The sequence below is a fragment of the Corvus hawaiiensis genome, chromosome 17 (genome assembly GCF_020740725.1).
Source record: "Corvus hawaiiensis isolate bCorHaw1 chromosome 17, bCorHaw1.pri.cur, whole genome shotgun sequence".
In the NCBI taxonomy this organism is placed as follows: domain Eukaryota; kingdom Metazoa; phylum Chordata; class Aves; order Passeriformes; family Corvidae; genus Corvus; species Corvus hawaiiensis.
The window spans coordinates 11,176,530-11,192,166 of NC_063229.1; the positions used below are offsets into that span (position 1 = coordinate 11,176,530).

Consider the following 15,637-nt stretch of genomic DNA (forward strand, 5'->3'; position numbering starts at 1 on the left):
GTTCCCCTATTTGAGTGCTGACCTGAAGACAGAGCAGCAGCTGATGTTTGGGTGCTGTTTGCGCTGCACAGTGCAGGGAGAGGAGCACTCAGGGCCCTTCTGCAGAGCAGCTGCAAATCCCAATTCAAGGCCAATAGGATTTCACCAGTTTAGACCCCAGCCAGGGTGCCTGTGCTGATAACCAGGCTGTGTGATAAAGGCACACCTGCCACTTCAAGCAAAAGCAGCACAAGCCTTAAATTTGGATATTTATTTCTTAGGATCAATAAATGACAAAATAAAATACCATACAGTACAAAGGCTATATCGGGAATTAACCATTTCATTACACTTTGATCAGTAAATACAGTATCAATAATAGCATGTTACATTGAAAGAGCGTTTCCCATTGCCACACAGAAGGATTCCACACCCTCTTCCTTCCCTTTGTCACAGAAAATAGTACAAAGTAGACACGGACACACTTTTAACATTCATTTTTTTCCCCATTGAGCAACAGGCCACAGAAAATAAAGCACATCAACATTTTGTATCTCAGAATAAAATAAAAAATAAAGGTGCGCTTTAAAAAATATTTGCCATAAATACAATATGTGCAGGATTATCGGGTGGCACAGCTGGGGAAGGACTCTGGATCACAAAGCCAGGACACAGCATCATGAGATTTGGATTAGCAATTTCTGTTCTCGTACTAAGCAAACCCAGACTGAGGACAGGAAGAGTGGTTGAGCTGTGATGTGAAGAACCAGACAGAGCTCTAGCAGATACAGCTTTGGTTAAAGAGTCACCAAACAACACAGCCAGGAGGACACCGGACTGACACTCACAGCGCCGTACACAGAGGTGCTCCCGTGCCCTGGGGAGGTTTGCTGTCTCTGCCCAAGAGCAGCAGTGATGCAGCTGCACAGATGATGGGTTCAAACCTGCAGCACGAGCTGTCTGCAGCACCAGCACACTTGGGGATTGTTTCACTGAACGCTGGATGCTAGAAATGCAGAGTCCTGCTATTGTTGTGTTTACGGCACGTGCCCTGCTAACCCTCCTTGCTGATTTTCCACTGAGTTTGCTCCTGAAAAGCTCGCTGAAGTGAGGTCTCATGCACCTTACAAAAAAAGACAAGCTCAGCACAGCATTCCAACACTGATGGACCGGGCCTGTGGTGAGAAAGTCCTGTCTGTGGGAAATTTCTGAATAGCAAAATGACTTGATAAACCTGATTTCACACTGCCAAACGGATTGCTCTGGCAAGAGCACTGTGAAGACAAACAAAACCTCAAAATAACGTTTGAAGAGGTCACTTGATAGACTCTCTTCAGAGGGGAATTTCTCAGAATCCATCTGGCAGCACTTCACATCTGTGGGTTCCACAGATTTTATTCTTTTTTTAGTCAAAACAAACAGTTCCAAACACAGGGAATTTGCATAGATGAGCAGAGGCCCCAACACTCACCCCTGCTTTGCTGAGGAGTTCAGCCAAGACAGGACACAACGGATGGGAATTTGTGTTCTGTCTAATGGCAAAAACCATTCACATCAGATTAAATTTAAAAACCTTTCCAGGTTTGCAGTTCAATCATTGTTAAAAGGCATGTAAAGAACCATTTATCTGGTAAATATGGGGCTGTTTGTACCTTTTTCTTCTCTGCTGTATCATCTTTCCTTTACAAGGCCGAGCTGGACGGGGCTTGGAGCAATCTGCTCTAGGGAAAGGTGTCCCTGCCCATGGCAGGGGTTTGGAACTGGATGGGCTTTAAGGTCCCTTCCAACCCAAACTCTCCAGTGATTCTCTGGAAACTATTGGGATTTGCAGTGAGTTATCCTCACTTCTTTGCATCTCTAAGTTGAATATAGCAAAATTAGGTGAGGGGGGAAGAGAGGATGAAACCAGCTGTAACTTAACTGCTCAGCTCGAGGTTGTCAGATTTGGCCAGTGGAAGAGGTAGCTTTGAGCTGCAATCTCAGATTAAGGCCATGGACCCAGGTCTGCTTTCCTGTTAAACTGCAAGAACAGAGCTGTAGAAGTCAGCAAACCACTTGGATAAATCCCCCAAGTTCCCCCAGCTCTTCAGCACTCCAGTGACCCAGCAAACACTGTGGAAGGAGCTTATGAAAAGTTCACATTTACTCCAGCTTTCTCCCACTGTCATGTCAAACCAAAAATAAACCTGCCAGTTTCTCTGAGCTGTGATCAAATATTCTGTAAGCTGCCAGTGTATCTCAGTAGTGAAGATCTAAACCAAGCATCTTATGTGAAACAACAAGTTTTGTACAGTGTTTCCTAAGATAATCAAGCACATTTCAGCAGGTTGGTGTTGGACAACTGTAGTAATAATGTTTAATATTTCAAAAGCAAATGAGATATGCAGGGTGTTAAATTGCAATGGAAGTCAAAGCAATGCAGTTGCAGCTTCTGTGGGAGGTTTCAGAAAGCACCTCCCAGCTGCTGACTGTATTTAGAGGTGAAATAAAAAAAATTGGGTCCTCCACAAACATTTGAAGTGTCTTGCCTGGAAGGCCAATGTTAAATTTGTGACATCAAGACTCCTCTTCCTTTCAAGGCAGACCTTTCCCCTCTCCTGTTCATGGTACCTGGATTTTCCCACAAGTCAGGATGAGCAGGTCTTCTAGAGATTCTTCTTCCAACCTGCCCGAGCCATTTCACACACACCATACACAGAAAATATTTGCTGGTTTCTCACAGATTTCCTTCTGAAGAGACCAGTCTCCTTTATGCCTGTTTGTTTCATTTCATTTATTTGTCTGCCACTACCTGTTTTCTTTGTCAAGGAGGAGTCAACAGTACATGAGCAACAAAAGTGCTTGGTCTAATATAATCTCTGCCCTCTGCTTGGTACAACCAGGGCAAGAGATCACAAGAAGGCATGACAGAACAGAGCTTGCAGTTTGGCTGAATCAGAAGAAACTAAAGCCCCACTGACTTTTATTTGGAGCCCTTTCTTTTGCCAGGGTTCTGTACTAGGCGTTAAAACCAGCTCCCATCCCTGGCAGGTGTGGTTGGAGGCTGTGGCTGGTGGGCTGCCGTGGTAGCAAGCTGGGTACAGCTGCCCCGTTATAAATGCCCCAAAAGTGGTCAGTCACCACCACCAACTCACAGCAGATGCCCCCAAATGGGTGTTTCCTCTATGTGCTGAGCCCAACAGGACCTACACCGCAAGTCCAGGGAGTTGTACTCGATGATTCTTGTGAGTCCCTTATAATTTGGCATGTTCTGTGATTCTATGATGTGACATCTGCAGCAGATGTCACCCAGTGGTTCAGTAACTGGTCTCCATCATTGTGTGACCCTCACTGGAGTTAATCCACACCTCCAGCACCGTGGCTTCAGTTAGGGACCACAGGTGCTCATTAGCTGAAGAGTGACATGGGATGGGCAAAGCCCAGAAAGCCGAACTGAGCCAACTCTTCTACTTTGTCACCTTATAGAGCCAAGTGCTGCTCTCCTGATGATGTGTAGTGTGAAAGGGGACACAAGGTCACCACCAGCAGAGGTTGCACAGGATGATTGGTCAGGTTCCAGGTTCGTACAGGTCACCATTTGGGGAAAAAAGCCCTTTAGCCTGTCCCAGAGCCCTGTGATTTTGGTACTAAAGACTCTGCAGCAATTTGCTGTATCACACAGTGCGCTGTTAGAGGTGGAACCATATGGGACAAAAGCTCATGCTCTCCTGACCAGCTGGGAAATTCCAAAGAGACTTTTCAGGTCTTGTTTCTGTTCCTCTGGCTTGTTAAAAGAAAGTGAGTTTAGAGCCAAGACTCCCCAGTTTAGACCTTCTTATGCTCTGCATTTGAACTACCTGAATGTTTGGGTACAGCTCAGTGTGCCAACACGTCTGGTAGCAAAAAGTAATAAAAGAAAAGGTAGAACAAGAGGACCTGCTGCCTACAACTGCTATAAACTGAGATGTTAGCCTCATGGAAATGGTGAGGAAAACAAGTAAAACTGGAATAAGAATAGGAAAAATCTGAAGGTCCCACAGAACTGGGGCAGATTTCTCTTATCTCAGCAGCCTGGAGCCCTCATGAGCTCAGAGTTTTGTCACCTCTTAATGCAGGCCAGCAAACTGTTCTCCCTGGTAAAAAATAGGATTTGGCTGTATGGCAAAAGGAAGATTTTCCATTTCTGTTCATTTTCAGCACTCCATCTGGGCACAGCCTCTGCATTCTTGACTTTGCCAGAGACTCTGCTGTTACCGGTGCAGAGGTACCAATGCCAGGCACTGTGGATGCCCTAAAGCCAAAGGTGACCCCACTCCCCAGGCCACAGCCACCCCAGCCTAGGTAAGGCATCGTCTGTTCTTATTGAATTTCAAGGAGCCAGAGCGGCTCTCTTGAGCACCTCGGTCGTATTACTCACAATGGAGATATATATTTCTAAATAACCACCTGGCTCCCTGAGTTTTCACTCCTCGTTCATTGAACATCCCACAGACGAGCATGTCCATTCTCCAAAAACATCCCTTTCTGCTCAAAGCTTCTTTCTCCTCATCAAACTCTCTGCTCGGTGCCACCAGGAGACGTGATCTCAAACCCTTGGATGTGAACATGGCATCTCTGCACTGAGAAAAGGATGAAATGCAGAACAGTTTTGCCTAAGTTGAACACATTTTGGCTTCCCAGTTAACACCACACCTGGATTTATGCCAGACTGAAGTTACAATACATGTAGACATTACTCACAAGAGGCAAGGCCAATGCTCGAAAATAACCTCAAAGTTACTGGCAGAACAAAGCCTATTTTCCCAACAAAAATGACTTTGCTAAACACATTTGTGTTATGTGAATTTGGAGACCATGCATGAAAGTCACAGAGGCCTCTCTCAAGTTTTGACTCCACGATGAATTGTGTTCCTCCTCCTCCTTCAGCTTCAGTACGTAGTTTCCCTTGTGACCTGGCTGGAAAATGTGTGGTTGCTGGAGATGCTGTTGGATTTCCTGGTGAAGGCCAGTCGTTTCTTCTTCTTCCTCCATGGCAGGCACAGGATTGTGAGTGTGGAGAGGAAGATCTGGCGGAAGTTTGCCGACACCAGGTTGTAGAGGATGGGGTTGATTGCTGAGCTGACGTAGAAGAGGACGTTTGTCAGCATGTAGAAGTAGTGGTAGAAGTTGTAAAGGAAACTGGAAGAACAGATGAAAGATAAAAATCTTGAGTGTGAAGAACTCAAAGTCACAAGGGTGAGAAAAACATGAGCTGCTTTCCAGCTAACGTTTTTAGGCTGCAGACACAAGCTTACCAGTGGAGCCTGAGCCACAAAAACCCATCTATATCTTCAACTGGAACTGGTCAAACACGGATCAGATGCCTCTATGAAGACATTACCCCCTCACCAGCAGTTAAGAGACTTGTTTAAGCCCTGGGGCCAGATGCAATAGTTACCGCGTGCATTCATTTCTTTTTTGGAAACAGGCATTCTGGAAACTGAGAAGCCAGACGGAAATTTGCTTCGGTGTCATACATATACATTAGCTCGACTTTTTTGGCTGCAGTTCTGATCTACAGAGGTTGCAGACAAGCCAAACTCCAGTAACAGATGCAGCTCTCTCCTCCCTCTGGCAGTGAGAGCAGCATCAGCTCATTCAATGGGTCCCTGGGTTGGGATTTGTCCATAATGTGGGATGGCATTTCCTGTTCTGGGGGCAAGCTGATGACAGCATGCTTCTGAAACACATCCTGACCACCACAATTTAAGGTTTTCAACTAGAACTGGTCAAAAATGTTTTATTATCTTTTATACTTTTGGAAATATATTTCCTTGGGCCAACTGAGAACAACAGCCCTGAACTTGTAAAGCATTTATAAACACCACAGGTCTCATTTTCCACAAGATGTTCCTCAGAATCATTTATCTTGGTGAAAATTGCAGACCTTTTTCCTAGTCTGAGTAGTGTCTAACAAAAAATAAATAGAGGAGTGCTGGACTACACTGCCCATCCCTCCACACCCCCTCAGCACTGCCAAGGACTGCACAGCCCATCCAGCTCTTACAAGCAGAGTTTCTCTATGTAGTTGTGAAGAACTTATATTGGAAAAATGTCTCTTCTTCAGGCACATGTGTTTGTAAGTGAACATGCCAAGCTGCTGCAAACTCTTGGTTAGCCACCAGACTGATAGTTCACTATCATTCTGTAAATTCAGTGTTTTCCTAAAATCACTCATGGTTTTAAAAAGAAGAAAGGAATGTTATGCGAACGCAGCCACGATACATAAATTCCCACTAACTGCAGACAGACTTCTCTACCCCTCTTGCTCAAAGCAAATGCAGTCACTACATAATTGAATACTGCCTTAAGTGCTTTTCATATAGGAAAGCAAAGGAGAAACAAGAGTTTGTCCCAGTGTGTGCCTAGAGCTCTGCTTTCATGACTGAAGATAGATTTTGGATTTTACTATGGCTGGATCCACAGTCCCATTCAGTAGACTAATTATCGTAACATCCTAATTTATTATATTTTGTGTTTGGAGCTAATGGAATTTTAGTTTGTTGTTGTTGTTCTGCTTTTTAGTATTGTAAATTTTTTCTTTGCCTCAAAGGAAACAGCCCTGATCTCAGGGAGAACAGGGATGTTACACCATGGGAGGAGACACGAGTGCATTGTTTGGCATCTCTGGCTTCCTGGGTGTGTGTCCCCAGAAAGCATTAGCTCTTAATGACATATTTAAAAATAATAATCAGTTTGGTGGTTGCTTTGCTGAGGAACCTGGCCTGATGCCTCAGAAAGGAGCAGGGAGCTCCTGGGGTGCCTTTGCACATCTGTGAGCAGCGCACGTGTGTTCGTACAATTATCCCGGAATTCTCTGACAATCTGGGCATTTCCTAATCAGCAGCAGCTGCTGGTATTTCATTTTGATCCACTCCTTGCACAGCCCAGTAAATAACCCTCCCCAGACTCAGTAAGTAGCACAGTTATTCCCCCACCTGTGTAACCTCCCCTGTCGCTGAGGAAATGTGGCCTTGTGGAGCCAAATTGTGTGCTGACGGGAGCTGGTGCATCTTGGGGCTGGGGATCAATATCTCTGGCAGAGAGACTGAAATCCACTCCGGGTATACCAACCCCCCTGTCCAAATGTCATTTCATCAAGGGCTGCCAGGGGTGAAGCCCCATGGCTGCTGCCAGTGGGACGAGTCAGTGGCTGCAGCCCAGAGGAGGAGGAGGAGGGGCTGCTGATGCATTTTGGTTCAAGCTAATGCTTCCTCCACCATGTCTGGGGGATTTAGGTAAAACAAAGGCTCTTAATTTGGCTGGCAAACACTGACATATCCAAAGAAAAGAACCAAAACAGCAATTAGGAGTTTGAGGATTTAATTCCTCAATTGGAAAACACCTTTGTTCCCAGATCCCCACCTCCATCTCCTCACCTGTGCCCTGGCATCCCCAGCCTCGACCTGAGCCCCCACCCTGTCCTGGCATGGGGTGACCATGTCCCCCACGCTGTGACTCACTCTGTCCAGTGGCTGGAGGGGACATAGCAGAACATGAGACGCCGTATGTGGTAAGGGAGCCAGCAGACCACGAAGGCGATCACCACAGCACCTGCAAGGCAGGAAAAAAGCCCTTAACTTTGTGAGCAACTCTCCATCAGGGTGAAAAAGGGACCTATCTGCGTGGGTTTTATTGCTGTAACCTGTTTTCCTGCAGCCCCACTTGTTCTTGTATTGCTGTAGTGCAAAGAATTAATAACCCTGAGGGACAACCAGCCTGCAAATGTCTGTAAAAACAAGCAAAACAGAAGTAATAGAAAACAGCGCTAAACTCTGGGGCAGGGACATAAGAACAACAGAAGGTACAGATGAAGGACTGGTGATGCCTAGTTCAGACACTGGCTTAAAGGAAACTCAGTTTGCATCTGTGTTTCATGCCCTTGTGGCACTGGGTGTCTTGTCCAAGGTACTCACAGAGACAGCTGGCGTGTGTTTTTCATCCAGGTAGACAGGGAGCCAGGGACACCATAATCCCATTAGTTTGTTATGTGGACCCACTGGCCACAGTCCCCACAGTGCTGAGCATCATTAAACTGCTCTTTCTGGTGGCAGGGCTCGTCCTTTTGTTCTGCATTTGTGCAATGCTTGAGATTACAGCGTGTTTGGGTCTGGACTTTGCCATAACAAAAATGATTAATTAAAGGGCAAGCAGAGAAAGGCACTACAGCTTTTTTCCTTTCCAGATTCTGAGGGATGTCAGACAATGGAAAATAAAATGCAGCAACTCTGAGGCATAAAAGTGCCGTTGATAGAGCACATTTGTCAGTCTGGATTAAACAGCAGATCTATCAGGCAATCAAGAGAAAGACTTCTTTCCTTTTGTAATATATATTTCAACTTCTGTATGGAACAGCAGGATTCTGGCAGAATCTTAGCAGGAAATAAAGAAATCTCAGTTAAAACATAACACAATAAAAGGCAAGAAGAAAATAAAGACTAAATAAAATAATTAAGTTAATTTTTGGTCCCAAATTTGCTCTACAGACAACAAGGGCCGCATCACTCTTGTCCTTTATGTGACCTGTAAGGGGCTGGGAAGCAGCAAAGCTCTGCTCCAGAGTGAGGTACCACAAGTGCAAGGTGGATTTGTCATGTGGAGCCAAAGGCTGGGCTTTTCTGCCTTGGGATTGAAAATATTTATGTGGATATGTCCCAAACCAAGACACTGTCATCCCACAGGGACCATGTCATAGCTCAAGGAGATGTGCAGATGTGTTTCCCTTGGAGAATGCAGTCTTGGTGGAACCTGTCTGGCTGTAGTTGCATCTCCCCGTCACTGATGCTCAACCAAGAGGCACGGGAGAGCAGAAATTAAATAATGCCTGGTTGTCCAGCTCCATACTCACACCCTACACCAACTCCATGAGCTCTCTCACTGAACACACAGCTAACAATGGAGAAGGTTCTATTCCTTTAGCATCAGCCTGCATGATGCATGACAGCATCTTCCAGGAACGCTGCAAAAGCCATTTATCCAATAAAGATTTAAGCAACTGAAGGGACATGTTTTGGAAAGAAGGCTAGAGGGTCTGTTTTTATTCTCTTGTCTGAGTGAATTCATTTTCTCAAACTGTTTTTGGTTGCTCTCTGGCCAAAACCAGCTTGAAATTACACAGATGTAATTCATCACCAGACAGCCTGCAGCCCTTCAGATGCCAGCAAGTGAATGAATTTGACCTGTGTCTGATTCTTCCCTGGGGAATTTTGATGGGACTTTGATGGGAGAACCCCTGCATGACGTGTGGCCCAGGAGGAGTGGGAGATCCACTGGGGAGCTCGCTGGGAGCATGGATGCCTGCCTTGCTCCTTCACATTTCTGAGCACACGCTTTTGGCTGCCTCCAGAAATTAATTTCGCTGTCAGATGGACTTTTGGTTTGCCCTGGATGGAGCAGTCCCCTCATGATTCTTCTGAAGATCCCTCTCCAGCCTCTCCTCCTCCATCCGTCAGCCTCGGGCCAGTGGGAACGAGCCAACATCACAGCCCATCTGCTTTCCCAGCGCCTGCACAGGATTAGCTGGGTTTTCAGGCTGCAAAAGCAGCTTCCCAAATGACTCCAAACACAGGTTCATTCAGGCACATCACAATTTCTGCAGAAACCTCCATGCACTGGCACTCCTCAGCTGCTCACCCCCGTGTGCAGCTCTTTAGGTACGGCAGGATCTGGATTCTTTCGACAGCCAATTATAAGAATCTCACACATCTGCTTGTTAAATTTACCAAAACGTTAAAGGAAAGTGGTTTTCTCCTGGTAAATGATGTCTGCTTCTGCTGCTCAGGCAATGCTGGGCCAAATAATATGGATCTATAGCAACAAAAACACATACTGAGGGAAGTATCTGCTTAACATCAGCAGTTATGTAATCTGTGATAATTCTGTAATATCACATGCAATCACTCTGCAATTAAAACCCTATTAAACATGTGAAGTGCACTGGAGACACTTACGGTCTAATTTGGAAGTCCCAGCTGGGTGACACACTGTGCAGTTCTGTGCTGCACACATTAGGAGATCCCGACCTGAATTTGTCACCCTTAATCCATATGTTTTCATTTTGTCATACAAGGGATCAAGCAGATTTAGGGTGGCAATCCTGCCCTCTTGGGTCCTCTCCCCTGGCAGGAATATGAAACACGAGACTGTGTTAACTTTCATCTAATACAGAATGAAAAGATCCTTTTCTCCCAGATGCCTGTTGCCTTTTCCTGCTGTTTTCTTCTTCCCTGAGCACCTGCCTGTCAAAATGGTTGAGCTGTAAAACAAATCCTGAGCCAACTGGCTGCCAAAATTGTTTTTTATTATTGTTATGAGCTCCTAGGATATGTTCTTCATCATCAAAAGCTTGACACATGGGTTCTTGTGGTGGAGTAAGAAGGAGCAGGTCAGCCTGCTGGAGCTGAGCACTGCAGGGGAAGGGTTTGACTCAATGTGTGATGGGGTGACTGTCCAGGATGGTGTTTGTGAGGTTGGAGATTTCCTGCCTTTATTTTTTGAACTAAAAATAAACCAGACACATCCCTCACTTCTAATTAATTCAATAAGGTTCTAATAGGAGCAGAGCTGCTCCACGAGCTTCTGATATTTCCCATATTCGAGCAAATGAGGTGCCAAACCTCAGGGCTGGGGAGGGGAGATGGGACCCCAGCAAGATGACCCCAGTGTGCCAGGGGTGGCAGGGAATGATCTTTCCACCAATGTATGCCCTCATTTCCCTCCTAAATCAAACTCCCAATTTAAATGTGTATTAAACTCTGAATTATTACATCCTGTGTCTTTCTATTTTGTCTTATAATGGCTCTATTCTCTGCCCGTTTGAACTGCATGCCAAGGAAGAAGGGGAGAGGAAGGAAGAGTGGCAGAGGACGAGCCCCGGTTTGTTTTTCTTTCGGGAAGTCCTGCAGAGGGAAGCATCAATTCTGAGTGACATCTTTTTCATTGCGCAGGAGATTTGAACTGTGCCAGCCTTGATTCTCAGACTAAACTGGACGTGGGAGCAATCGGGGAAGTTAAATTCTATTAGATCGCACTGGGTATTTTATTTTGCCTTGTGTGTCTCCGGGGCTGGGAAACTGCCCTCCTCCAGGACAACCTCTGGGTCAGCATGTGCACAGGGCACGGCATCATGAGTAAGAACCCCACGGTTTTTCTGCTTTGCCTGAGCACAGGAGCGATGCTCAGGAGGGGTTTTCGGCCCCCATCCCTTTGCGGGGCCGTGTGCGGCTGGGAGTGACTCAGAGCCCCGGGACAGCGATGGGCGAGGAGTCACCGCCGCCGCTGACTCACGCGGCACCGGGGAGCCGCTGCGGCACACAGCGCTCGGCTGCCGTTCTCCTGCTCACTTCATCTCCTCCATCCCCTCTGCGAGTGCTGAGTCACAGCCCTGCAGCCCCGGGGTGCCCTCGGCGAGGGTATCCCTCTGTGCTGTCCTCCTTTCTCTCCAGGAGAGGCAGAAAAGGGATGCTGCTCCTTTTTATAACCACCTCTGCTGCTGCTAGGGCCTCCGGACAAGCTCAGATCTATCTTTCCTTGATAGTTTTGTCCGGACTATTTAAACCAATTTATTTCTTTTTCTCTGCGTTCGAAGGGGAGCTGAGCCACATACAGATGTGGAACAGCACGGTGGAATTCCTGAGCAAAGGCAGGAGCTGTTTGGGGAGGTATTGACCCACCTGAGCAACAGCTCTCAGCCTTTTGTGTGTTTCAGACTTATCCCCAGTGCTGCCCAAGGGGAGCACACACACCAGCTGGTACAACAGGTTATGGGGCTCGCGCAAAAGTAATGCTGGTTTTTGGAGAAACAATCCTTGTATATCCCAAATCCTGGGCTTATGTACTTATTCAGTTGATGCCATTACAAGAGAACCTCTCACAAAGTGCTGTTTGATATGAGAGGTGTGAAAGCCGGGCCAAGTGTGGGCACAGCTGGCACTGCCTCGTTAAACCTCGAGGTGCTGTTTATATTAACATGATGTTCTACCTGACAGGCTGTTGGCAATATTTATATCAGCAGGCCCCAAAGCAGGGACTGCAGGAGCTGCCAGGGTAGGTATGAGCCCAGTAAAATTAAAACTACTTATGCTGGTATTTGGGTCATAAGGCTATGGAATACAGGATTTCCATAAAAGTCAATAACAATCGGCAGGGATTGGGGGCCATCAGCAAGCACCAGGAGTACTCAGGAGAGCAAAGAGGAAACTGGGAGTAACTGAGCCTGGAAAGTCCTCAGCTCCTTTAGACACCACTGAAAACACACAGCATTTGCTGGATACAATCCCTTAATGCTCTTGAACATAGTATTGAAAAAACACTAAGTTCTTCTTTATTAGTGAAAGTGAGACAGCACAGTGAATGGAAAAACCTTTTGGCATTCAAAATCAACATATTTCTCTCAGGCTGTATTCTCCAATCCTGATTTTTAATGGCTTCAGATGACAGGTTTGAAAATCGATGTGGATTCCTGCCCCAGCTCATCCCCTGGCACCAGTTTCATCCATAAGGAGCAAGGCAGAAAATACAGATTGAAGCTGGCCCAAGGCTCTAGCAAGCAGCACATCACTGCTGTCCCAGTGCAAACTGGGGTCTCTTCCCAAGTTTCCTTCTAAGGTAATTATTCTTTTGGAAATTAGAGAAGAGGTTGTTTTATTCCATTTAAACTTCATTCATGCCATTTCCCCTGGGGATATCTGGATGTTTGGAGGAGAAGGAAGAAGAAAAGAAGAATATTTCCACTTTGAAAGGTAGATAAGGGATCCCATTTTATCCTCACCAGGCTCAAGGCTCTTTCTATTTGGTGAGATCAGGTGTAACGTGAACTAGCTTCCTCTGCAGCCCTTTCTTCTTCCCCCCACAGTTTTGAGCTTCACTAGTCCTTTGTTCCTCCCAGAATGGTTTCTGCTCATCAAAGGGACCCTGGAGCTGTATTCACTGCATGCTTCTACAGTGACTAAAGCCCTGGCCAGGCTTCATGTTTAAAATCACATTAGTTAACTTTCTAAACACTCACACTGTCATGGCTTAACACCTGGAAAATCTGCTTTCAGGGCATGGCAAATCTCGGAGTTTTCTGCAGAGATGCAGCCACGAGAGCCTGCATCCCAGCAGGAATGCTGTGCCAGCCCGAGCTGTGGTGCCAGAAAAGGGACACACCTTGGGAGAGGGGAAAAAGAGACTCTCTGCCCCAAGAGGTGCAGCCAGCCCTGCTTTCTGCTCTTCTGAGGGTGTTTATAGAGCGCTCTGATTCTGCTCATTTTATCTCACTTAGCAGATGGCAAAGTAAACCTACAACTACAAACATCTCTGGGAAATATATACAACTGTTAAATAGGTAATTCATCCTCCCAAATTTCAGTGTGACACTTCAGCTGTTAAAATCAGCTTCCACTCAAGCTTAATGCCATAGGGGTTTTGCTGAACTCCACTTGGAGTTGCTCAGACTTTTTATTAGAGATACAAACTGCCATGAATTTTGTTCCTTTCTTGAAAAGAAATGATTCATGAACAAATAAATCTGCTTGCCTTAGAATATAGGAATTATGAAATACAACTGTTTAAGGAGTTTTAGGTTGATGCTCTTCTGTGTATTGTGGCTGCAAAGTATGAGCTATTTACTATTAATGTCTGTAGGCTGGTTATACTAAATCTCATGGCAATATTCTCCTCCTGAAATGAATAACTCAGACTTGGAGCATTGGTGAGGAGAAATGAATGGACTGTTCAAAGAATTTGTTCAGAAGGGGAATTATTAATGCACAAGTTAATGAAATACATGGATACATCATTAATTCTTGGTCTTTGTCTTGTATCACTTGACAAAATGCAGAGGCCCCAAAATCATAATTTAAAAATTCACAGACATTCAGTAAAAATGTGGCTTGACTTCATCTGCTCGAAAGCATTTTACTGAGGCATCACCCAGCCAGCTGTGGAAGACTGAAGGATATTCTTTTAATTGGTTAAACTTCTAAGTGCTTTATAATTGCTTTCACTAAGCAGCTTCTGTAACAGAGCAAATGCTACCTGGAACTGATTACATTTTAATAGGCTTAGCCAAAGTCCATCCAGGGACAGCAAAGCCTCCCCTTGATGTCCATGAATTTGTTTCAATGTCGTTGTCAGAGCTCAGCTGTGCCATTCAATAACTCTTGCCTTCCTCCCATCCGCCTGGGAACTGATCTGACAGGCAGCTGGGAGGTGCCGAGGGCTGCTTGGAGGGGAAGGGGCTGCAGGCAGGTGGGTTGGTGGGGACATCAGTCCATGTTGCAAAACTGCCCCATTTCAAGGAGACATTTTGGCTGAACAGAGCTTTCATCCTGAGCCAAGCTCAAAAATACCTTGATTTTGGAGCAGCAGGGAGAATTGGGGTTATTCAGCTGGGAGAAGAGAAGTCTCCAGGAAGAAATTTCTGCAGCCTTCCAGTGCCTAAAGGAGCTCCAAGAAGGATGGGCAGGGACTTTGGAACAAGGGCATGGAGTTACAGGACAAGGGGGAGTGGCTTTAAACAGAAAGAAGGAAGATTAGAGTGGATATTAAGAGGAAATTGTTCCCTGTGAGGGTGGGGAGGCCCTGGCACAGGGTGCCCAGAGAAGCTGTGGCTGCCACATCCCTGGAAGAGTCCAAGGTCAGGTTGGACGAGGCTTGGAAACCTGGGACAGTGGAAGGTGTCCCTGCCCATGGCAGGGGGTGGAATGAGATGAGCTTTAAGGTCCCTTCCAACCCAAACCATTCTGTGATTCTATGATTGTTCTGTTTTGTGTGTGTGCATGCGAGTGTTTAAGGATTATTTAGAATTTTATTAAGTGATTGGCGTTTCAGAATGTGCACTCAGAGAATATTTACACTTCTGTGAAGCATCACACAGCTCTGGGAGACTCGGCAATTCCAGGGCTCCAACATAGTCAAGGAACAGCAACACAAACTAGAGGTGGTTTAATGGAAGGAATTGGAAGGATGAAGGAGAGTATGAAATCTCTTGGTGGAAGGTATTTTTAACAACAGAACTGGTTGCCCTGTTATCCTCAGAAAAAAGCTGGGAAGCTGCCAGTGGCTGTAGCTCTTTGAATTTGTATCCTCACACCTGGTGAACGCTGACAGCAGAGAGCGAACTACAATCAGGAATCTCATGCTTACTGACTTAATGAGGTGGCTCCCAGGCAACAGGCCTGGCACATTCCTTGATCCTGATCACTCTCATTATTTTGTACGTGACCAAAGTCAGACAGAGCCAAGAAAATACACAAATGCTACCAAAGAGGAGGAAAACGCTGTTGCGCCTGTTTTGAATGAGGCTGTTAGACTGTCCACTTTCAGCTCTAATTTCAGTGTAAACAAATACTTAATCTCAGTACATTTGGAGCAAGGAAGTTTTTTGCTGCTCTGATCTTATCCAACAGCTCTGCACCCCATGAACCACAAAAAAATATTTTCTAAGCACTTCTTCTACAAGTTCTGAAACACTTCACCCTTAAACCTAAATCAGCCTTCTCTGTACTTCAGGCCAAAGTTCACTTTTAGAAAAGGAAAATACTTTCACCCCCACGAAGCTCTGATTCTGTGCCAACAGTTTTATAAGGGGGCACAAGGGTAATTTTTCTTTTCCCACCCTCTTCCATAAATGAGCCCAGAGTCTGCTCGTGATTTT

At 45.8% G+C, this 15,637-nt stretch overlaps 1 protein-coding gene across 1 annotated transcript in view; it reads right to left on the reverse strand.

Moving 5' to 3' along the window:
* Nucleotides 1-235: 235 nt before the first annotated feature.
* Nucleotides 236-15,637, reverse strand: part of NTSR1 (neurotensin receptor 1) — a 54,721-nt gene continuing 39,319 nt past the window's right edge. The window contains exons 3-4 of the mRNA XM_048321853.1: nt 7,461-7,551; nt 236-5,136 (exon numbers count right to left, since the gene is read on the reverse strand). Of these exons, the coding sequence (XP_048177810.1) occupies nt 4,887-5,136; nt 7,461-7,551 (341 nt within the window). The 3' untranslated portion in view covers nt 236-4,886. The remainder of the gene's footprint in view (nt 5,137-7,460; nt 7,552-15,637) is intronic.